The sequence below is a fragment of the Cuculus canorus genome, chromosome 2 (assembly GCF_017976375.1).
Source record: "Cuculus canorus isolate bCucCan1 chromosome 2, bCucCan1.pri, whole genome shotgun sequence".
NCBI classification, from domain to species: Eukaryota; Metazoa; Chordata; class Aves; order Cuculiformes; family Cuculidae; genus Cuculus; species Cuculus canorus.
This window is the reverse complement of record NC_071402.1, coordinates 40,365,041-40,388,683: the sequence shown is the minus strand read 5'-3', so window position 1 is coordinate 40,388,683 and position 23,643 is coordinate 40,365,041. Positions and strand designations below refer to the sequence as shown.

At 38.2% G+C, this 23,643-nt stretch overlaps 1 protein-coding gene across 5 annotated transcripts in view; it reads right to left on the bottom strand.

Annotated features, from left to right (window-relative positions):
• Window positions 1-22,262, bottom strand: part of NSMAF (neutral sphingomyelinase activation associated factor) — a 42,476-nt gene extending 20,214 nt beyond the window's left edge. Inside the window, exons 1-13 of one of the 5 annotated variants that reach the window (XM_009563296.2) lie at window positions 22,129-22,262; window positions 11,860-11,949; window positions 11,683-11,761; window positions 11,525-11,592; window positions 11,403-11,439; window positions 8,614-8,664; window positions 6,098-6,169; window positions 5,665-5,712; window positions 5,514-5,566; window positions 4,885-5,014; window positions 3,832-3,903; window positions 2,880-2,988; window positions 306-482 (exon numbers count right to left, since the gene is read on the bottom strand). In XM_009563296.2, the coding sequence (XP_009561591.2) occupies window positions 306-482; window positions 2,880-2,988; window positions 3,832-3,903; window positions 4,885-5,014; window positions 5,514-5,566; window positions 5,665-5,712; window positions 6,098-6,169; window positions 8,614-8,664; window positions 11,403-11,439; window positions 11,525-11,592; window positions 11,683-11,761; window positions 11,860-11,949; window positions 22,129-22,181 (1,039 nt within the window). In that variant the 5' untranslated portion in view covers window positions 22,182-22,262. Of the gene's footprint in view, window positions 1-305; window positions 483-2,879; window positions 2,989-3,831; window positions 3,904-4,884; window positions 5,015-5,513; window positions 5,567-5,664; window positions 5,713-6,097; window positions 6,170-8,613; window positions 8,665-11,402; window positions 11,441-11,524; window positions 11,593-11,682; window positions 11,762-11,859; window positions 11,950-22,128 lie in introns of those variants that run through there. The other 4 variants (XM_054060804.1, XM_054060803.1, XM_054060805.1 and 1 more) reach the window with 4 other exon arrangements.
• Between the last annotated feature and the right edge of the window lie 1,381 nt (window positions 22,263-23,643).

Sequence of the window (23,643 nt, the reverse complement as noted above, 5' to 3'; positions counted from 1 at the left end):
TTGGTTCTTTAGCAGTTACTGGAATCACAGAAAGTTTTTGAACGCTCAGGACTGCAGATTTTCAAAGTGATCAAGGAGATGCTTGCTACATACTCCACATGTGATGAGAGAAATATTTAACAGAAAAAGGTGAGGTGTTTTGTCCACCAAACTCCAAAGTAAAGGTCAGTGCACAATAAAATGCTCAAGATCGCTAATTCCAGGTGCATTTTAACAGATGATGAACTTTACACAATGTAAACACACACATGCAAGGTATCTCAGGTTGAACATGATACACAAAATGCCTTTCTGTATACACATACCTAATACTGAACTAGAGTAGTCTGCTATGATCCATGGAAATACAGGATACTGGGAGAGATCATTGCAGCTCCTGTCAGCCAGATTGTTGAGATGAAGAAGATACTGGTAGTTTGATATATGTCCTCGCTGCCATTGCAGCATATAACTTTCAGCTGTATGCTCTGTTATATGATTTTCTAAAACAAAATATAACATTAAGAATTTTGAAGTTTAGAGTTCCACCCCCAAACTACACAGTGATTAACATCATGCAAGGTACCATAAAATAATAAAGGGCAAAGTTGTCTAAAAGAACAAGTCAGAATTAAGTGGTAGCTACCATACTTCATACGTCTTCTAAAAACTGTTCAAAAAGGCCTAAATTGCATTCAGTAAAAAGCATGCAGCGGGAATGTTGAAACCAAACATAGAAACAATGGATGGGAAAGAACTTGAAGGTTTATGGAAGTATAGAAAAACATTTGCAGACCATGAACAGCTCTCTTGACAATCAGGCAACCTCTAAATTTTCAAATTTCTAGAAAAAGTTCTGCTACAGTCCAGAAAAAAATTAAATATATTTTCCTACTGGACAACTAAGGATGCCCACTAACAATGTCTTCTGAAAAGAAGTCATACTTATATGCAAGTAAGATTCTGTTTCAGAACCACTGAAGCAGACTGCAAGATGATAAAATTTGACGGCTTCTTGGATCTTCTGTTTGACAGATTAAGCAGGGGCTCAACAAATTCAAAACTGTGCTACACTCTACTCAATAGCTATAATATAAAGGTACGCTACTAGACAATAAAATGATCTGGGAATATAGATTTCAATCTGTCTATCCATTTTAAAACGCAATTAGAGAGATATCATCACTATCTTTGTCTGTCCTGCAAGCAGCAAGTTTATCAACAGAAATGGGAAGGGGGTGGGGGGAGTGGTTTTTCACAGGGGAGTGTTTTATTGTTTGGTTTGGTTTTAATTGTTCTCTCCATTGATCCAGTTTACAGCAGCTTGGCAAGTGCCTGAAATACGATTGAAGGACTGCAACCATGGTACAACAGCAAGAAATCCTCCAATCCACTTCTTCATGAAGTGATCACAGCGAAACCACATCCCTGCAGCAAAAAGCATTGTAAGACACACTTCTGCATGCTTGTTTTACTGCATTTGTGTTACGGGCTGCAGTTCCTCCTACTTAAAAATCTTTAAATACCTTGTACTACCATCTGCTGCTGAAGACTAAAACACAAAGCTCAAGAATTAGGATTTCTACGGAACATCAAATTTTCACTGCAGTTAATAGCTAGAAGGAACGGATTTCATATTAGAATGTGACAGGCTTCTATTTTAGCTCAGCATGGGCTGGAAAAACATATTCCATCCCCCCTCCCCCATTACCTTAGTGCCTTAAATTCTACAAGCAAGAAGTGTTAACATCTTCAAAGAGAGGCTCTTCTGCTGTCAGAGACACTGAGGGGCTACAAACACCTTTAGAGAAAGGGCTCACCCTATTTTTATTTCTAAGCTCCAGCAACAACAACTTCATCTTCAACTGTACCTTGAAATTTGTGAAAGTTATCCGGAAAATAAAGTCTGAAGCAAGGTAACAGCATGCAATTATTTCAATAACAGAAAATCATGTCAGAATCTATTTCTTCTAAATCTAAAAGACTAAAAAGATTCTCAGGGTAAGCGATCACTCCTCTGTGGCCTTTCCACTTTGCTTTGTGAAGCAAAGAAAAGTCAACTGATATTTAGGCAAATTCATTAAAACAGTACTAGAGCTCTAGTACAATAACAAAATAGTACAAAATTCACATAAATGCTTTTAATATTAGCAGTAAACATGAGTTTCAATGTTTCAGTTGTAGCAGCATTACAGAAAACCTATTAGCTTTTTCTCCTCGTTTTTCAAGAACACAAGAGTAGCCTTTAGGAAGCGTTCTGTTCATGATCTGCAAAAGGTCTGCATTGTCTCCTAGAAATTCATGCATGCAAGTTTTAATAGAAATGAGAATTTAACTGTTTCAGAATGGTAATTTTCACCAACCACTGCTAAAACTGAGGAAAGTTCACGTATTTGTATGTGCACCAGAAATCCACCCATTACAAGAACCCTCTCAAGGTGAGTTTTACTTGGATGTACACAAAGGCCAGGGGGATCCACCCACTAGTCAGTCTACATTCTTTCAGCAAAACACAACTTAGCTGAGTGGATCTTATTTATCCCTTGTTTTGAAGGTAAAATCTTTTAAAAGTTTTTGTTTGTTTGTTTCTGTTTGTAATTTCTTTGGTTTGTTTCATTGGGTTTTTTTTGGTGGGGAGAAGGCTGTCAAATGACAGTGCAAATCAAAAGAATTCACTCAACCTAAATAATGCTATCTCAGCTTTCATACTCAGCTCTTCAACACAGACTATATGCAATTTCACAACATTCATTTTGAACTTTGCTTACTTCTGTAAGAAATTTCTAGGGCTAATACATCTTTATTCTTTTCATTCTTCCCACAAACCGACGGAGTAAAAACCAAACAAATTTCCCCTCCAAAAGTACCACAGACTACATTAATAAATAAATATGGCAAACCTATATATGTTGCAATAAGAAAATAGAGCTCATCTCGATCTTGATAGTTGTAGAATTTCAAGTAGATGTCAGAGCATAGATCATTTTCTGTGCAAAATACTTCAAGTCCCTTAGAAGTTAAAGGGGGAGGGAAAAAGTAAATGAGAGTAATGACTGACAAGGTGCAATATTCATATTTTTTCTAACAGAATATTCCAGTTTCCACTGTTGAAAACTTAAAGACTTTCAACTGGGTAGCATTTTTGCCTAACATTTTGATCTTTCCTATCATAAAACCATTCAGTTTGCATCCAACTGAGAAAATACAGATTTATGGCTGTCCATAGATTGACTCTATCTGGACAACTAAGATAGATTAAGCACAAGTAACACTTTTTTTTAATCCTAAGTAAATGGAGTGAGGCAAGGAGCGAAATATATATTTAGTTTAAATGTGTTTTGAGACAAAAATTTTGTTCAAGACTGAAATTTCAGTGCAAACACTGAAATCATACAACTGAGGTTCTACTGCAGCACTCTCATCATCCCTCAATCATGTACAGCAGGATTCATCACTCCACATTAGTCTCAATCTGAACCAGTGATCAAGCTTCCTCCGTGGATCAATCCAGAGAGAAAATACACCATGAGAGAGCAATTCACTCTGTCCCAAGATAGGTGTTAGAGACAAATGGTATGAACTGCTCCCTGGAGGTACTTCCTTCTCCCTTCCCCTACACCGACTGCTTATGAAAGAAATTATTCATCCTTGACAGGGTATACTTCCCATTTTCTTCTTTTTGACGACACAGCAAACTAAAACACTTGAAAACCAGAAAGAATCTTTGAGTGCTGTTCACTACATAATCCAGAGTTTTTAAAAACATGTAGCTTTTAACTAATGATGTACACAGTTTCAGCTGGTAATTCTAACATATACAGCAAGACATGAAAAAAAAATATTTGGGCTTACCAGTGGCATTAGGCCATGTCTTCTTTTATAGATGCGACGCACATTTTGCAGTGTGATTTGTACTACTGGTTTCTGTTGGGGACGACGGAAGAGGAAAAAAATATGGAGGTATTCCAGAAGGTACATGTTCTTCTACATTAACCTCTCTAGTCAATCTGATGTTTCTGTTGACTAGAGATACTAACAATATGAAAACAAAATCCATCCATGTCATTATAGCAGTAGAACAGCAGTGCTAAGAAGTTACATTAAAAACAGGGAGCATGTCTTTGCTGTTGGTTCTTATCTGAGTGGCAAAGCAGCTTATGAATAACTAAAGAACAGTGTATTATCACCGGAGTGTGTTGCCAGTGCCTTTTCTCATGAAAGAGAGGAGCAGAGCACAAATTATATTAAAAATAAGGAAGCCATTGGGCTGCTGGGCAAACTGTTTGCCAATGGTGCCACCAGGTGGACAGAAATTGAATGGCATTTTGTCACCTTCAGCTGTTGAACACATTTTCATTGTCTGGACGTACTTTAAGACTAAGAGTATCTTAGTCTTGCTAAGACTATCACTGTTATTTCTGTGACAAAGTTCCAAAGCAGTAATCTGCCTGCGACATGCACATGAGTTTTCTTCTAGAGAAAGAAATGATTATATTAACAGAAAACCTAGCTAAGACCTTCCAATATAAACTAAATGCATATGAAACTCACTCTCTGCTATTCCTACCTAGTGAAAGATTAAAAATTTATCCTAAATTAAGTGTTACAAAAAGCAATCTTTAAATAATAATAGAGAAGGAGCAAGGGATATTTTGTGTTTTGTCAGTGGGAGGTCAGCTTTAAGCAAGTTAGCAGAGAGTAAAGTCTCAAGCGAAGATACTCTGAATGCAACAGAGCAGCACAGATCAAAGGAAAAACAAGGAGCTTCTTTTTATAAATCAAAACAAAGACTTCTTGGAGATGAGCTCCATGGGCATATAAGAGGCATAATACAGAAAATGAAAACTGTCCACTCGAGGGGTAGCGTGCTCACATTATATGCAAGACCATCTATGAGGCACTTACAGGATATCCATTAAGAGGCTGGAAGTACAAGTTAGCATCAGTAACACACACATGCCCTGGATTAGTCACCAGTGGTGTCACCATTTCTGCTTTACATTCCATATGCAGCGTTTCAGAAATGCTTTGAAATCTACAAGTGAAGAAAGGGAGTAATTTTACCTCCAGTTCTTATCTAGGTGGAGCTACCCCTAAATTCTTTAGAAAGGTTTTATATCAGGTTATAATTTTTGGACATCAGAATGGGGACTGCACTAAGCCTATTTTAGACATGAAGAAAGTTCTTTGTTGAGATGTTTTACTTTAACAGGCAGTCCAGAAAGGAAAATTGCTACATTCTGCACCAGTCTCAGAGCAGTAAACCAGCCATCCTTTCTATACAGAGCTTTATTTGGCATATACAGATTCCCAATTTGCAACAATTTCACAGATAAATGCAACAGTTTAGAGAGATAAAAAAAGTAACATGTTCATCTTCACAAGCAGAATTTCCTATTCTCCATTCCAGATGGTTCAGAACACAAAGAAAAGAACTCTCTGAATTAGAGAACTTATGCTGCCCCAAACAAACATCTATTAATCAACCAATAAGCTGAAAAACCTCTCCCAGTAGAAAATTACTAGAAAGATACCTGTTTTTATCAAATGAAGTTCTAGCCAAGCGCGATTGCAATATAGCGGTTATCTAATGTGGAGAGAAAAAAATGTTAATATGATCTATGATTCAAATGCAATTAGAATTTTATTATTAAACAGTGACATCAGAAACAATTAGACACTTACCATGGCAGCTTGATCTCCCATCTTATCTAGACAAGAAGCCCTGTAAAGCTGAAGAACAATAAGCTTTAAATTGAAATAGCAGCAGTCCCACACATAGCTCAGCTGACAGAAAATGGGGGCTGGGGGGGCTTTAGCATTCTTGGTGTCAGAGTACTAAATAAGCTATTATTATGTCTTTTTAAAGTAGGACATGTTTGTTCATTGCTCCTGTCATGTTATTACTTTGTCTGTATGCTACCACCCTGCACAGTAAAAGCTAATATAGGTAGCTCAGGACTGCTGTCAGAACTAGATGCTGTACTCAACTGCTACATTTTAAAAATAGATATTCCAAGAATTTCACCGTAAGAATAAATACTTAAGAAATCTCTCCATCAAATATCAAAAAAATATGCTGTGATGAAGTGTGTAGTAATATCAAATAACCACATACCTGATGAAGAGTTTGCACAACATCTCCTAGTTTCCCAGGAACATCCAGTTGGAATAAATGTTCTGCTTTACCCTAAACCCAAAAGAAGATTTACTACAAATGAGTTTAAAATAAAGTTCAGCAGAAAAAAAAAAAATTAAAACTAAAATCAAAATACTCTAAAACTTGGCCAAAGTATGCTATCCAAGGTTGCACTATACCTGAAACTTGCACTATACCTGAAACACTCCAAAGGGAACGTTAAACCATATTTTTTTCTTCCCTGTAGTAGCCTCTTTGAGCAGTATTTAGTCCGTATTTAATACAATACAACTTAGTGGCTTTGAAGTGAACCAATTAATATAGCATAAACACCAGTAAAGATAGAATTAGTACCAGCTCTGTCTATTTGAATATTCGGTAAACACATGAAAGCATAGAACTAGTAAATGACAAGTCATTTAAACAGTTACTGTGTATATTTTAGACAAAAGATACTAGCCAATCAAATCTTTAAAGACTAGGCTACAGAAGTTATCATTCTCCTCTACATAAATATTTTTGAGCTGAAAAGCTCCCAAATCCAATCAGAACCTGTTTTGACTAGTCATTTATAAAAACCTAACACATCATCCAGCATGTGTGCCACACTTGGTTTTTCCTCTACAAGGTTGTCCCAGCTTAAGTATCATTTCATAGTACATATTTCTGGTTTTGACTTAAGTATATTAAAAGTATGCACATGGATCAACTCCTACTAACTCTTACATATAACTCATATTTAGCAAAGGCAGTGGGATCCCTTGATGACTCCTAAATGTAGTATAAAACTGTATCAAAACATTTCTGTAGGGTTTTGTAATTTCTCAGGCTAGACTTTAAAAAAAAAAACAAAAAAAAGAAAATTATCAGTAAAACTACATCGAGACATGGATCAGTGGATGCAATTGGATTAATCTAAAATTGGAATGAAGACATGGAAATCTAGATGATCTTCAGTGTAATATACGTGATCTGAGCTGAACTGACAACTGAACTTTTTCCAAGAGGAAAGCATGCTTCAGGAAGCAAATGGAGCTGGAGTAAAGGGAGACAAGAAAGTCAGTAGCAATTCAGATAGAAGCCATGTAACTTTTTGCCCAGAGCACCATTTTCATTCAACAGGGAAAGAACGGCTCTCAGAAATCCTAGTGGATATTCCACACAAATTACTTAGAGTCAACAATGTAAAAGCTTTTGTGTGCATTTCTCTCTGTAGCTCTTCAGTCATATGCAAAGACATTAGCTCAGTATTTTGGAACTGAATTGAAACAATCAATGCAAGACATGGAAGATAAAATGTACTACCAAATTCCAGCACCCAGTGATGCATCTGTAACTGGCAACAATTCAAGGAGAAGATACTTAGCAGCAACAGAAAAAAATCTGAAATTATTGAAGGCAAACTAGATTTCTTGTTTCAATATGCAGAAGCATAGCTGCACTTTTGTGAAGTAAATTGCAACAGTGAACTGTCAGGAATGTTTTAGGTATGAATGAATCTTGACTTAGAAAATAAAATAAAACACCTTCCAAACAGCCCTTTTGATTATTTTCTTTTTTCACTGTGTTGGTAATGCAGTAAAATATTTGTATGATACTTAATACATCTTGCACATGGCAAAACTGAAAATAAAAGGACTAGAAGAGAAAGCAGGTTCAATACATGAAGAATCAATGGCGTAAAGCAAATAAACAAGGAAAATAAGAAAATTCTAGTTTAGAGACAGATTTAACCAGAAAACCAACTGAAGCAGTTTTTGAGAGAACAATCACCTCTTCCCTCTTTGTTGTTCACTACAGTAATGCAAATTTATGGACTACCATTCTTGAAATCTCTTACTTGAACAAATATGCTGAGAAATATAATTCTGTCTATTTCAACTCTTGGGCGAATATGGTGTTTAATGACTCTGCATTTTCATTTTGTGTTTATGCCTTAACCGACCCTGCAATCTAGATGAAAAGCTTAGTTCTATGCCTTGAATTCCCCAGGCTTAGAATCAGAACATTTCCACCCTACCAGCAGAAAGCAATCGGAAGTAATTTCTGATTCTGCTGTGAGCAGTCTTATCTGTCATTTCTTTGAACTGTGAAAAACTCAACTGGGAAATATCAATTAGCAATCTCTCATTTCAGGTGTGAGCTGAACTAAGAAGGCATATAGCCAGGATGCAGTGTCCACTGAATAAAGCAGCCAGCTGACAGCTCTGACTGTCGAGCCCACCGAGCTGCACATCAAGGCAAAAGGCAAGTGTCAAGTCTGCAGTGTGCCTTCCAAGAAATATCACAAACCGATTGTGGAAGAATTCAGATACCTGTTTTTTTTCCCAATATGCACAATTACTGTGGATTTCTGTATTTTTTGGTTTGGTTTTTTTTTTTTTTTTTAATATTTATTGTCATATTCCTCAAATGAACATCATCTTTCAGAAATAAGAACATAAATCCTTGCAAAAATTAGTTTGCTAACAATAGTGGAAAAAATATATACTTACTCTTACTGTTTTATACGGTGCAATAATGTTTCTTTCTTTAATGAGAAAAACCTGAAAAAGAATTTACAGTTTCAGTCCTTAAAAAAATAAATCACAAGTACTGATAAAGACAAAGCTAAGAACACTTGTTTAAGCCAGCAAAACACTAGTATGCAATGTCCTGCTTTAGTTAACCCAGATAAACTGCAGAAAAATGACCTTTTACAGCAGCTAACTGCAAGACGGGCAAGCAGCCAATGTAGTTCATAGGCTTATTTACTCATGTAGTTTATTAGCAGGTTTTTATTCTAATCATATGACCTTAATGGAGTTGCAAGATTAAAACTATTAAGAAGAGCCACCAGCCTAACTGCACTCAATAGGAGGATCCTCTCCTCCCTGCCCTTCTGGTAGTTCATGTCCTCAGGATTCTGACTTCATGGGAACTACCCTGCAGGGGTCACTCACAATGTAAACTACTATGTAAACCTTCACTGATGAACCTCTTCCCCCACTGCCAAACCCTTTACTTTCAGTTCCAACTGCCATGAATACCACATTTCATCTCTCATCCAACAGCCTGGTTTTGACTAGTGTTTTTCTCATGCTATTCTCAGATCTGAGAGGACCCTCCCTCCCCAAAACCCCGAGGAAACTGCTTTCATTCTACTGAACATTCTCTCAACTCCTACAGACTTCACTGCTAGCACATAGGTTTGTGGATATCACATTACTATCTGCTGTCTGAAAGAAGACAAACCAGAAATAAGTAATGATTCTGCTCTGTTTGTAGGGAAGGCTTAAGCTTGCTAAATCTCAGGCCTGAGTGTAAGACTTGGGATTGGCTTTCTGAGCTACACAAAAAACACTGGACTGCACACTATTAACTCTGTACTACTCCAGGGCCCAAGAGACTTGGCTGATCAAAGGGCTTATTCCAGTGCCTCATTTGCTTCTGACAGCTAGCACAATGTCTATGGTTCTACACTGCAAGGCATTGTGGTAGCAGCCTCAAACCAAAAGCAGGTATTAAACTTGCAGGAACAGATGCTGTACCATTCTCTAGCCAGAAGCCTTCTCTCACATCACTGTTCAGCCAGAAGAAAGTAAGCGGTAAGCTTAGAAGCTTACAAGCTCAGCAGGCCTCTCTAAGTGCTACATTAAACATAAAATGGCAATTAGTGCGTTTCACCTGACATCAGCACGTACAGACCTGAATTAGGCCATAGGAGAACAGGAATGAGAGTAAGAGACACCTGCTGTACACTTAAATAACTCTTCTGCAGCATAATTAAACATTTCTCTACAATGAGAGCCCCCAAATACATGAAAAAGTAGACAATAAAAGTGGGGGGAAAAAAGGTAGTATTGCAAAAACTTTAGTATACTGTATAGATTTCCTATTATGGGGGATTTTTCCTCAATTTTATCTTGAGGAAAAAATATTGAAATTCTCTCTAATTCTGTTTGCTGTATTTCGTAGCCACTAGTTTCTAAGTTGCCTATCACACAAAGCAAAGATTCTTATCCAGCTACGGATTAACAATTTTTCTGAGTCTGAAAAGGCAAAGATATTTAAGATGTTCCAATTATTCGCTATGTGTGGTTTCCTACAAGGCAGGAATTCTACTTACAAAATAGAATTAGATAGTGATTTGTTATAAGTACAACTAGTGAGTACTTCACATATAAGTACCTACGCCTTTTATACAAAAGGCCTATTTTACCATGCCACCGAACTATTCCAGAACATTTCCCCAATGGAAAGGAAAGGAAGAGGACTGGCAAGCTACACATGGGTTGGGCAAAGAGTGGGGGGTGCTAACCACAGTTACCATTTCAAAAGTTAATTCTCCTTTCCTATGAAAAGTTTTTTCAATCATTTCTTCTTCAGAACACTTACTAATGATATATGGTGGATCAATTGCATGTAACAATTATAACACTCAATAAACAAAAAAACTACTATACAAGAAACCTTGACTGCACAACACTCGACGGAAGCAGTTTCGAGATCAAATTAAATATACTGATTACTTTAACACAGACCACAAACTTCTCTAGCACAGACAATATTAAGTGCTTGAGTTCGTTTTTGACTGCAGCACTACTTATATAAGCAAGGCTATAGATTTTAGGTATTGTTAAAGACAGATTTTACAAAGATGTTAGAATGTTTCCACCTTATCTCTGTTCTTTCCTGAAATAAAAACATGAACATTTTTTCGAAACTTTTACAGCTTTGGATCATCTATCAGTTGCAATTTATCAAAGCTTGGAGTATATTCTGCCAGCTAGCATTAAGTATGAACAAATCCAAGTTAAACACAACTCATGATTGAAACTTGAGCCAAATATTTCAGGACAGTTACTAAAAATTATTTGGTAGGCATACAGCACAGTCCAATGGTTTCACAAAGCTGAACTGTAAGGATTAAGATGGCTTTGATGTTGCCACAATATACACCAGAAAGTAGGAGAAAACAATATAGCAAGACCAAAACAAAAATGGCTAATAACCAACTTAATTTCAGTTTATTCTTGTTTTTCATTCAATTCTAATAGTGCCCTAAGCTCCATTATAAAAAACACAGCAAAAAAAGTTCTTTATCAAATTAATAACTTAATGAAGTCATTAACAGTTTGAAGTTTCCAGCACCCACAACTTCACATTAAAGCTAAGTTTTTTACACTAATTAGTTTTGTTTCCACTTAAGCACCCACCCTAAGATTCCAGCTCCGATAAAGACAGCATTAAAGAACGTAATCTCACTCACTCATATATCAAGAATCTGTTATGTAGGTCTTACCTGATTACATATAACAGAAATCCCTCCAGAAGTATCCCTACAATGTAAATAATATATTTGAAGAGATGTGTGCTTCAGCTTTAAAGAGAATTAAATACGTACATTTACTCAAACTCACGTACCGTGTGAAAGGGTTCTTTCCTTCATTGTCTTCTGGGGCTTTTATACTAATGCAGTCTCTCAGTGGTATCTGCAGCAAATTACAAAAATCCATTCTCCTTCTTAAATCCTTTTAAAGAGAATCTTAAGTTATAAGAAACTGTAAGTTTGCACTGCTTACCTTGATAATGGGTTGGACACTGTCATCAGGTTCAAAAATTATTGACTTGGAACAGATTTTTAGAGAGCCTCTATATTTTCTAAAAGGAACAATAAAAAACCAAGTATTTATGTATCTGTTAGAGATACATGAGACTGGAGTGACTCCAGTAAATAAATGTATGTAAATGTTTTGTACCTTTCATCTCTGCAACCTTTCTTTATAATATGATTAGCTGTGTGCTGTTCAAAGTAGTATTCTTCCAAGTTAAGAAGAAGCAGCGAAAACCTACAAATAAATAAAAATTATTTATTTAAAAAGAAGATGCCATGAAAACTAGTATTCTTAATAAAATATATGAAGTGTTTGGGAAGTCTTCACTGTGTTGTGCCCCACTCCCAAAGAATGTTTAATTTAAATTACCTTTTTAAAAGAACCCATTTAAAAACTTGTGCACCCGTGAAGATCAACTGCTGCTCTTCCAACATATATGAAGTTAGAAATTTGATTCTGTTCATATGTCTCAGATAGAAACTATCCTAACACAGCCAGTCCTTCCTCTCAGTAAACATTAGTTTAGTTCCAATCAGTATACGTCAGTCAAAATATGCAATGACACAAAAGGAGGGCAGGAACAAATTGCTTGGAACAGAGATTAGATCTTTCTGAAGGAAAGTCAAATTACATTCATCTAAAGTGTTAAGTGATAACACAGCCGTGGTTTTCACAACACGGCTGAGCCACTTGATGGATACTTTCAGAGGAAGCATTATCTTCCTCTCCAATCACATTTCTGCACTTTGTCAGTACCAGTGCCTGTTCAACTCCACAGGAAGCCTGTTTATGGACCAAGTCAATAGACAATAAACAACAATAACAAATACATATATAAAAAAATTGATGTCTTCTAAGGTACTTAACTGCAGGATCATAGCAATGCCAACACTGGTATGAGGCAAACATGAAACTATGTTCTCTAACAACTTAACTTAAACTGCCACAAGTGATTAAAACTGACCAACTTTACTAAAAAGGTAAGCACAGTCACATATGCGTAGGAAATTAGATGTTTCCTCCTTTTTAAATACAGTATTTACTAGGATCATCGAGTTCACCATTTTGTTATTTGACTCTGTGACCCTTCCATACAACTACTCACTGCCCAGTTTTACTGAGGCAGCATTGCAGAAAAGCTTCTTGCTGGAGACCAGTGACTACTTGTGCTGTAACCTAATGTTCACTTTCTGATCTCAGCTTTGCTGTCTTGAAAAAGGGTTACATGGTTGGCAGCTGCGAAAGTGCTCTTCTCCAAACATTGTATGTCATATAGACGAAGTGCATTTTCCACATTTTATTCTCCTCCTCACCCTCCCAAGTCTTTCAGGTGGTTCTGCAGTCTCTGCCAAGCCTTTCTCTGCTTGTTGCTAGTCCTACTTGCAAGTCCATTTACCTTAACTGCATTTTCCAATATTTTCAGGCTGCTATGAGTCCCTTCCACAGGTGGACATAGCCAGACATCAAATCTCCACAAATACAATCACTGAACTCTACTTTTCTCAAGCATCCACTGCAATGGGGATGGAACTTACAGCCTGTCCAAAGATTCTGACACAAAAACTGTACCTTTCAAAATTCCACCTTTCTTGGTCATAAAGCATCCCTCACAAACCACATGATTTCACTGCCTGCTTCTTCACCAAGACAAAAGAATATATGATTAAAGGCATCATCAGTCAAGAAAAAAATATTGCTATTCTTTTTCCTGGAGTCCAACTGCTTGTGTACACATACCAAGTCTGTCTTTAACTTTTTCATGATACTACCAGTGTGTTTCAGCTCTCTGGAGCTTTTCGTGTCTCTTTACCTTGCTGTTCTCTTTCAACGGCTCCTGATTATAATCCCCCTTTACCTTCATTTCTACAAATACATTTTCAAGTTCTAGTTACAATACCATAAGTGGAACCAAAATTTTCAGACGTGCATCTCAACTACTGGCTAACAAATCTAGACCAGTTCAAGTTACTGCTAATTACGAACTCCGGTAATTATGAAGCATGATCCCTGGAATAACCTTCTGGAATTTCTCAACTCATTTCAGTTCTTATAGCGTAATTATAAAATTTAAATTTCATTTGTCTGTGTTGATAGTGTTGTCAAAGAAAAGGAAAAATCAAGTTTTATCAGATGTTACTAGAGTACAGTCAGAGCTTTCTATCTCCACAGAACAGACTTCTTCCACAAAAATAAGTAGAGCCACTGATACTTATTGCATCAACAGGGTCCCTCTTGAGAGTCATCACAGCACAGGATGATACTTCAGACTTGCCAGGTTTAACAAGTATTTACAGTTGGCAAGGGAACAGATCAGTCTCTGGTTTGCTGCATGAGTAGGCAAACACAGAGCTGTGAAGGCCTGAAAAAGCAGGAAATCACAGAATCATAGAACTGTTTAGGTTTGAAAACACCCTTAAGATAGAGTTCAACTATCCAATCAATCACAACAGTTATATCATTAAAGCAAAGGGGATCTTCAGTGTGCAACTAAGCAGTGGAGTTTAGGCTGACTGTACTCCAGAGAGCTGAAGAAGGTATTATAGAGACACTTGTGACATCAAAATGATTGACATGTAAAATTCATATACTACCAACTGCTATGTATTCCTGTGACAGGAATTCACATGCACACTTTGTAAAGATCTAAAATAGAAATTTAATTCTTCTGTGCATGACTGGAAGAAAAAAAGAAAACAACCTACAAAATCAATAAATAACAGTAATAAGAGAACACATGATACCCCACAAAAGAAAATAATTAAATCTGTAACAGTTGAGAGCTGTATTTTGGTCTCCAGCAGCACAGCAGCTATACTGTTCCCCGTGCCGACTAATTAACAGAACACACTTTAAGGCTATAACTGACTCCACTGCCCCAGAAGAACCTCCTGGATCACAAAGCAAATGAGATCATGTCAACTGAGCCTGAGGAAGTCTGTTCCCAGTCTACCCTCCCTGCTTTCAAGTCTGACCCCAAGACATTAAAAAAACTCTTAACCTCAGCAATTAGACAAAGTGTTCTGCCAGTAAGGAGAACTGGACAACTTTAACAATGCAACTGGCTCCCTTCCAAAAATTAAAGAAGCCCATAAAAAATAATAATATTTTTTCCCCAAAAAGAAAACAAACCATAAGCATTAACTGAGAAATGTACAAAAAACATACTATATCTTCAATGGAAAAGATACACTTTTGGTCTTTTCAAATTACCAACAAGAACTAGTATCTGAAAAAAGCAGTTCTGGTTATAACACAAACATTTATGTTTTTTAATAAAAAAGCAAAGGGATCTTCTACATGTGCCTGCTGCTGTCCAACTTTGTATTCTTGTAATACAGTAATAATCAAATATCAAAAACTATTATGTTTCAGGCAAACAGAAAAGAATCAAGTTTGAGATATTTTTCTTAGCATCAGCAAGTGGTTCATTTTAATCCATTTTCAAAATGTATAACCCAAATGTTACTTGAAACTTCAAGTATAAATGATTTAATCAGCATTTATGAAAAATCTGCTCAGAGAAGGGTAATGCTATAATGTCTCTTGGAAAGTAACCCAAATATCTGTTGACTCAAAATCTTTGAAATCAAGCAATAAAACTTTCAACTTAAAGTGTATTACAGGTTGTTTTTATGCTGGCTTCCTAATAAGGACACATTTCAGAGGTTTATGTCCACAAATTTTGTGGTAACAACGCTGTTTAATAGCTGATGAAGTTAGTAAGCCACAGTCATGTCTGCAGGGATTATTCACCATTTTACTCTTATATATTGAGCTTGACAAACTGGACTACTTAAAAAAACCCAACCCAATATATTATTCTGAAAATGATAGACAAATTAGACATGATTTTCAAAGAAAGCTCAAACACCATGAAAATAGCTGTAGGGGGTGAGAGTTCAAAAGATGTTTAATGCCTTATATTATCACTTCTAAAGAGTCTGGTCTTTAACCTCAAAGTCTCTCCAACAGCAAACAAGCCTTGAAAACCAACAAAACAAGCAAACAAAACTTCCGGGAAGATTATATTTGTTCAATAAATGTTACTGAAATATTATTATTGAAAACTGGAACTTAAGGAAAGAAAAACTTCAGTAGCTTCACTAGTCCAATCTAACCTGTAATGCCTCAAAAACCACCTCCAGTTTTGGAGGCCACCCACTTCTGAAGCAGCCATCACATTAGCCAACAGATCAGAATACAAACTTCCGTTCAGAGCTATGAAGTTTGTCTAGGACAGGTCTAGTAGCCTGAATCAGTCCATGAAAGGGAACCAGAGACAGTAAAGTGTGAAGGGGCCAGGGACAAATACAAAGTGGCTAGAACGAGATGTCACTACCTGGAGGGAAGCAAGCCTGTGCAGCAGCTCTGCTGCTAGAGAGGCTGAGAAAGACACAGTTTCATTTTCCAGGATTAAGTGAATGGGCAGCACCACCACCACCAGGGCAAAGCCTTGAGCTTTAGGGTGGGTGGAAGGACACTTAAGCTGTCACATCTCAGGTTTAATGCAAACCTTGTATCTGAAATCAACAGCACAAGCAGCTGAGAGGGCCGAGGGAGAAGAACGTGCTAGGTAAGGGAAGAGCTTCTATTGTAACAACTTTCATAGCTGGAATTAAAAAAAAAAAAAAAAAATCAAGCAACTTTAAAGATAATAAGGAATTTCACAGGTCTGAAATGGAAGGAGGATTTTTCAGTCACAGTTGTTTCTGTCTGTCTGTCTGTCTAGTGGTGAATGCTGAGGGGCAGGAGGGGAGGCAGTAGATAATCAGCATAATAGTCCACACACCTCCCTCCATACACCCCTAGATAACTTTAATGAAGGCTCTAAGAGCATTTGTGTTGGAAGAATTCAGTTCCCGCCCAGTGTTAGATGTATAAAGAACCTGGTATAGTAACATGTTAATCTACTAATACTGTATGATGGAGATGTTTGCGCTTATTAGGTAAGCACTTACACTTCAGAGGAGAGACAAATTAAATCATGCTAGTATAATTTTACTTGAAGACTTATTTCAAATTCTTGCCTTTGTATTGTCCCAGAAAAGTTATATCCAGAAAACCTGGCATTTTCTTGTGAAGGGAATCAACACTGGTCTGAGACCGGTTTGAGAAGTACCTTCAGGCATCTGGCCAAGAAAAACAGAACTTAATGTACAGCAGCTAAAAGACAGGGGTGACACAAGCAAAGAAGGTAAATGAATAAAACAATGAAGAACTCTGGTTGCTTTTTTCTAAATACAAAGTAGAAGGTACCTTGTTGATTTTTGCCTTTTACAAAGAGCTCCCATGTAATTGCCACTCAGAAAAGGGCTGAGAAATAGGAGTGAAGAACACACCCAAGACGCGTAGCAAAGCTTGTCATCTCCTATACACGAGGTTTGGGAATGCAAATAGCACCCAAACATTCCTAGCATTATTCACGGAATGCAACAAAGCAAATCACATTTTGCAAACCACAACTGTGGGTTTATAAGTCCTGCCAAGATGCTAAAAATGTCCTCCAAATAAAGAGTGTGTTGCATCAGGCTTAGTTTACTTGAGACTTTTACTCTTCTTTGCTTGTGTGCCCCTCTATACTCCGGTTTGTAAAGATCTCATCTGTGCCACAACACGAGGCAGGGGGAACAAAGCAAAAAAACCCAACAAACCCACTATTTGTTTTAAATATTAATGTCACCTACCAAGTAAAGCGCTGGACTTGTTCAAATCACACACAGGGATGAATGTGCAGGGACCAGTGTCTTGGCAAAACCCCATTTGTATCATCCAGAAGGCACTGCATTGATCCCCCTTTGAATTCTTAATCTGTTATTGAATTTTTATTATTTCAAACACCTAATCAGGAAAGTACATGGTGGAAATCTGCTGGGACACAAGAGTTTCAAGTGGTTGATCCAACACACCTTGTACAATCACTTGACCCGATACTGGAAGTACGATCCGGATAACAGAAGGAGATGACCAACGATGAAAAAGCAGGCCAGCCAAAATCAGGAGCAGTCTGCAGCTGTGTAAAACAAATTCTAAAACTAAACCCCTTCCTCACAAGAGCAAAATATCTATAGGCCAGCTGTGGGGCTCACTCGCTGATGTTTGAATAAAAGCCTTCAGGATGTATATTTCGTCCCAACAGAGTAAGTAAGACAAGGCTACAGATTTTTTTTTTAAAAAAACAACAAACCCAAATGCCAAAGCAACTGTCACACGAGAAATCTACCCGCAGGACCTACATGCTGCCAGCAGGCTGCCTTGCGTGAGTGGTATTCCCAGCAATACAAATGAACCTCTCAAACAGGAAGCCAAGCAGCATGTAAGATAAACCAGCAGAAATATATCATAGCCTCCATGTCGAGTGTTAGGCTACCCCACATTTGGGCACACAGCCAAGAGAACTGAGAAGTCAATTTTTAAGGAAAGCAACAACCTGAGCTAAACACCACATCATTTAATTTGAAGTTCTGTAACTAAAATCGTTTGTAAAGAAGGATTCCTGTTTACGAATGCTGACTATTTTAGGGATTAAATAAATTGGATAAGCAGGCACATGCCACTAATTAAAAAGGGACGTAATAGCTCAGGTTTCTTTAATCTGCACTCCCGGACAAAGTGAAAATAGACAAATACAGATGAAATAGTAATACAATACAGTTGAACTTGAAGGGAAAATTCCCACCAGAGTGAACCCTGCTCAGTAGGGACATGGATTTGTTTGATCAAATGTAAAGTGAAACCTGTTCCTTGTTCTCAGTGTACACACAAAGGACACTCCAGTATTTTCATGTTTTCTTCTCGAAAACTGCATACAGTCAGAAAACTAGGCTTATATAACCAGATATTAAAGCAGTTCAACTAATTAGTTATGAGGAAATAAGTTTTTCAGATCAGTTCAAAGCAATCTGATCTTCCTTCCTCCTAAAGCAACAGCATAAGAAGATTAACTTCTTACCTACTAAGTTTCACAGTACTCTTAGCCAGAACTTCCATAGCTTACAGTTCTGTAGAAACCAATGTGCAAACAATAACAAGAAAAGCCTCAAACAAACAAAACAACACAACACATGAAATGCGGTTGCCACAAAGTTTAAAAGTCCCAGTCATCTCACTAGAAAATATCAATACTAAGATGATGTAAATCAAGGGAAGCTTTGAAGCAGGAGTTGGTGTCTCTAACAATTACCCAGCAAGAAGGCAAAAAGAAAAGGTCTAGGAAGCTATCCCTTTGATTAAGTGATAAACTGCTTTTTGTTGCTGCTATTTTCATGCAGGACTATACGGAAAAGAGGAGACAAAATGCGAGAGCCCAAAAATCTTTTAAATCACTTAAATGTTTTTCATTTTTTAATAACTAATTCAGTAAAGCACAGGAAGAGGAGGAGGGGAAGACCTGACACAGGGTGCAATATGTATACAAAATTTACTTTTATTTTACACAAGTATCAATTTGCTAGGCAAGAGGAAGAAACAGAGAAATGAGTTTGCAGATATTTAGACAGGAAAAGCTACCGGTGCAATTGAGAAGATGACTCATCTTTCATGAAGTGCTCAAATTACAAACTCAAATAGTAAGATCCTAAAATGCTTCCAAATATGAACAAAGAAAAATATTTCTCATTAGAAATGTTCAATAACTGCAGATCGAGAATGCTGACAGACACCAATATGTTTGGTTTGTTTTCAGGGCTTTTCAGAAGTTCAGTACTTGCATTTTTTCCAGGACAAGCTGGATGAGTTTTAGCCTTTATCTCAGCTTCTGAAAAAAAGAGATGACTATTTACATTAAAACCTTAACAGAGCTAATACAGTCATTCTTCTAGCTTTTCCTACACTGAAAACGTTACTTAAAACTCAAAAATCCTTCCTTTTGTCCATTCTCCCTGTAGCCCCTCATACACAACTGAAACCACAGCAGTCCCCAAAAAGCAACAAGATATAAAAAGAATACAAAAAGCGATCCAGAATATGTCATTACTTTAAAAACACTACAGAAATTGCAGTAGCTTCACGGGCCGAAGAGCTATGAATCAGAATTTATATGGATTTCGTGAGTCAAGCTCTTTGTCATGTGGTTTTCTCGCCAACAATAAACAGTGCTGCATAACTGGCAGAGATCTCTATTGAGAGCATCAGTGATCACAGGGCTCGCAGGGGACCAGTCCACAGTCCTGCCACTACACCTGCTGACTCCCTCATTTCTGCAGTGGGAGGCAAATGAGAAGCCCTCCTGTCCCCAGAGATGACACCGATGTCCCTCTGCTGCATGACCCACACTGACCTATTGCTGCCACCTTATAGACATTTCCTACATGGCAATATTAACATTGCACTGAAAGTTTGTGACAAGCCAGATGCAGATAAGCACATAAAAGAAAGCAGGACACCAGCTGAAAATAAGAAGGTAAATTCAGGATATAATAAAGCACGTGTGATAAGCCTTTCTTGTATGTTGTTAGCCACAAGAACACAAAAAGAGATTACAGTCAGAAAGCAGGAAAAGGGTAATTGAATTTAACACTTTAAAGAGCTGTCACAGAGCCTGTAATTTAAAGGCTGACAATATCCTGATTATAATGCTCAGAAAAAAACAATTACTAAACTCTATCTATAGCAAAACAGAGTTGTAACTCCATGCCAGTAACATGACTGAGAATAAACAAATAGAATAAAAACCTACAGGTGCAATTTTCAGGCAGTTTATGCCAGGTGAGTGGCATGCCTATCTCCCCAGATCTGTTCCACTGCCTTTCCAGCCTTAACTCTCACAAATTAATTTGTTTGTGTACACAAAGAAGTTTGTAAGCGTTTAACTGATTTAAAATCAATTTTAATTAAACCCGTTTTATCAATAAACAAATACATAATTTACCATTTTACCTGGAGCAAACCAATCCTACAGGCAGATTTGCAATGTCAGAATTTAAAGCGGTTCTGTAAGTAAAACCATGAAGGCGAGGAAGAGAGAATTTTGTACACGTACTTTACACAGTAATTTAAATTGACAATTTTATGTAAAATTAATGTTTCTAGTGAAACCCCTCTGATCTACACAAAGGATTAAATGGAGTACTTGATTATAAATTCTTGTGATTTTAGTACTCATTGAAGGATTAGGTAGCTGATACTTAGGTTTCTGTATTCCTTTGCTAACCTTACTAACAGCTCTGTTTCATAGGTTAAGCCATGCAGAATTCCAGGGCTGTATTCTCAGCCTCTGGTTCGGTACACACTGCTCAGAGAAAGCCCTGCACTTCCTTGTGGAAGTGTCCTCAAGAGGCCTTGTAAAATAGCACAGGGCGTATTGTAGTCCTGAAATAATCTGGTATACTCTTATATGTCCACGCAGCTGAGGAATACTAACTTAGTCTTTTGAAAGGCACATAAGATTTAAAGATGAGAGACTGAATTTTAACAGAAAGGAGTGTATTTGCTTTATTAAAACAGGGTTAGATCTCATGCTAACTATACCAGAAAAAACAGCAGATTATGTCCATTGAGTAAGATCCCTCCTCAGACCTTCTTCGTCCCTGTCATTTTAGGAAGCTGATGACTTGGCTCCTTTCCAACACCCATGCATACTTCATGTCATTGCATGTCACTCTGCCCTGCTGTACAACTACTAAATATGATACCACAAATGTCAATTTGAAAAGCGGATGAGCGATTGAATCCTTTCTCTGTGTAGCCAGTGTTTTAAAGGAAAAGCCTTTTCTAAACTTGTTACATACAGTCCACACAGCAATGGAGACCTTCCTTGTCATGAAGCTGATGATCTGGCTTCCTTCCAACACTCGTTTGTGGTAAACATCCAGTTCCCGCCAGGCGAGTGGCATGCCCACCTCCACCAGGTCTGTCAGGCAGTCTTTCCAGCCTTAACTCTTAGGAATGGTTGGGCACCAGATTTAAACAGTAACAACTACGACAGGAGGCCCAGGACAGCCTCCCCAGGTCTCTTCCACAGTCTTTCCAGCCATAACTCTTGGGAATCTTTAACCACCGTATTAGAAGAGTAACACCTAGGAGGCGATTCCCAGGACAGCCTCCCTAGGTCTGTCCCACAGCCTTTCTAGCCTTAAATCTAGGGAATTCTTGGCCACCAGATTAGAGGGGAAGCCCAGGACAGCCTCCCCAGGTCTGTTCCACAGCCTTTCCAACCTTAACTCTGGGGAATAATTGGCCACCAGATCAGAACAGTAACAACACCGAGGGAAAGCCCAGGACGGCCTCCCTAGGTCCTTTCCACAGCCTTAACTCCTGCGAATCTTTAACCACCACCCCCTTAAAACCAACAACAGCTACGAGGGGTAAGGGCAGGTCAGCAGCCGCGCGGTGCTCCCGCCCCGGGGGGATCCCCGCCGCCTCCCCGCTCGCCCCCGCTCTCCCCCCGCGCTGCCCCCGCGGCCGCTTCGCTCTCACCTCTCCCTGGAATAAAGCTCCCGCTCCAGCCGCCGCTTGCGGATGAAAGCCATGGACCCGCCCGGTCCGGGTGCCGCTGCCGCCACGGCAGAGCAGGCCAGGCCGCGCCCCGGGGAGGCGGGGAGAGCGCTGACGGCCCCGGAGAGGCGGGGGAAGGGGCGCGGTTCGCTGTTACAAAAAGCACAATATTTTGGTTTAAGCGAGAGTTGAGTCACCGTCTTTCCAAAGGGATGGAGGCGTTTGTACGAGCTACGTGCGAATGTTGCAGATTTCCTTCGAACGAGCGCTTTTACAAACAAAGACAAACAGTTCTTGCGGATGTCAGCTCTGGTCTTCATGGAATCGTAGAATGGTTTGTTGGAAGGGACCTTAAAGATCATCTAGTTCCAACTCTTTGATAGTATTTTAAATTGTTTTTAATTTGCAGAATCAGAAATGCGAACAGACATTTCAGACTTCTTTTATTACCCATAGTCTCCATTTAAATGGAAGACTTTACCCCTAAGGGTAAAATTCTTCCCTACTTTTAAAGAACTTCCTATCCATCAGTTCTTAAATGGTTCTTAAATATTATCAGAACTGTTTCAATATTTGCCTATATTGTGACCTGATAAAAAACCTAACTATTCATAGAATGGTTTGTGTTGGAAGGGACCTTAAAGATCACATAGTTCCAACCCCCTGCCATGGGCAGGGACATCCCACCAGACCAGGCTGCCCAAGGCCCCATCCAACCTGGCCTTGAACACCTCCAGGGAGAGGACATCCACAACTTCCCTCAGCAACCTGTTCCAGTGCCTCACCACCCTCATCCTGAAGCATTTCTTCCTTACGTCTAGTCTAAATCTTCCCCTCTCCAATTTAAAGCCATTCCCCCTCATCCTATCAGGCACTATCACAGTTTTCAAACTGTTATCTGTCTCCTCCATAGTTCCTGTGAAGTACTCCTAAAAGGTCCCTGAAAAGACAGCAAAACCAAACCTTAGTTTACACAATGCTTCTCATATTGAGGTTTGATTTAAACTAAAGTAACTGTTTTCACAAATGCAGGTAGACTTTTGTACAAGCTACATGCCAGTGTTGCAGATCTTCAAAACAGGTGCTTTTACAAATAGATAAGACAAAAAAAAGGTTAACACTTATCAACATAGGCCTGATTCAGCCTCAGCGCAGAGAGTAAGCTAGAGTCAAGTAACTGCATCTAAGTCATTGTATTTTTTGAAGGTTAGTCAGAATGTCCCTCTAATAGCATGTTGGTTTGGATTTTTTTTTAATAGCATGGTTTGTGTTTTTTTCCAAACAGTATTTTTCCAGACACTGTTCTTTGGGAGATGATAACATTTTTGTGTAAAGTATGATACATGCTGAACAGATGTGTCTTCTTCTTTAACCTCCCCTGTTTGCAGTCTTTCTCTACCTAAAACACAAGCTTAGACAGAGGGCTGGCTCCAAAAGCTCCAGCTGCTTGGTTTTATTGTGAAGAGGTTTGGTTGTTGTGAAGTTCATGATACCGTT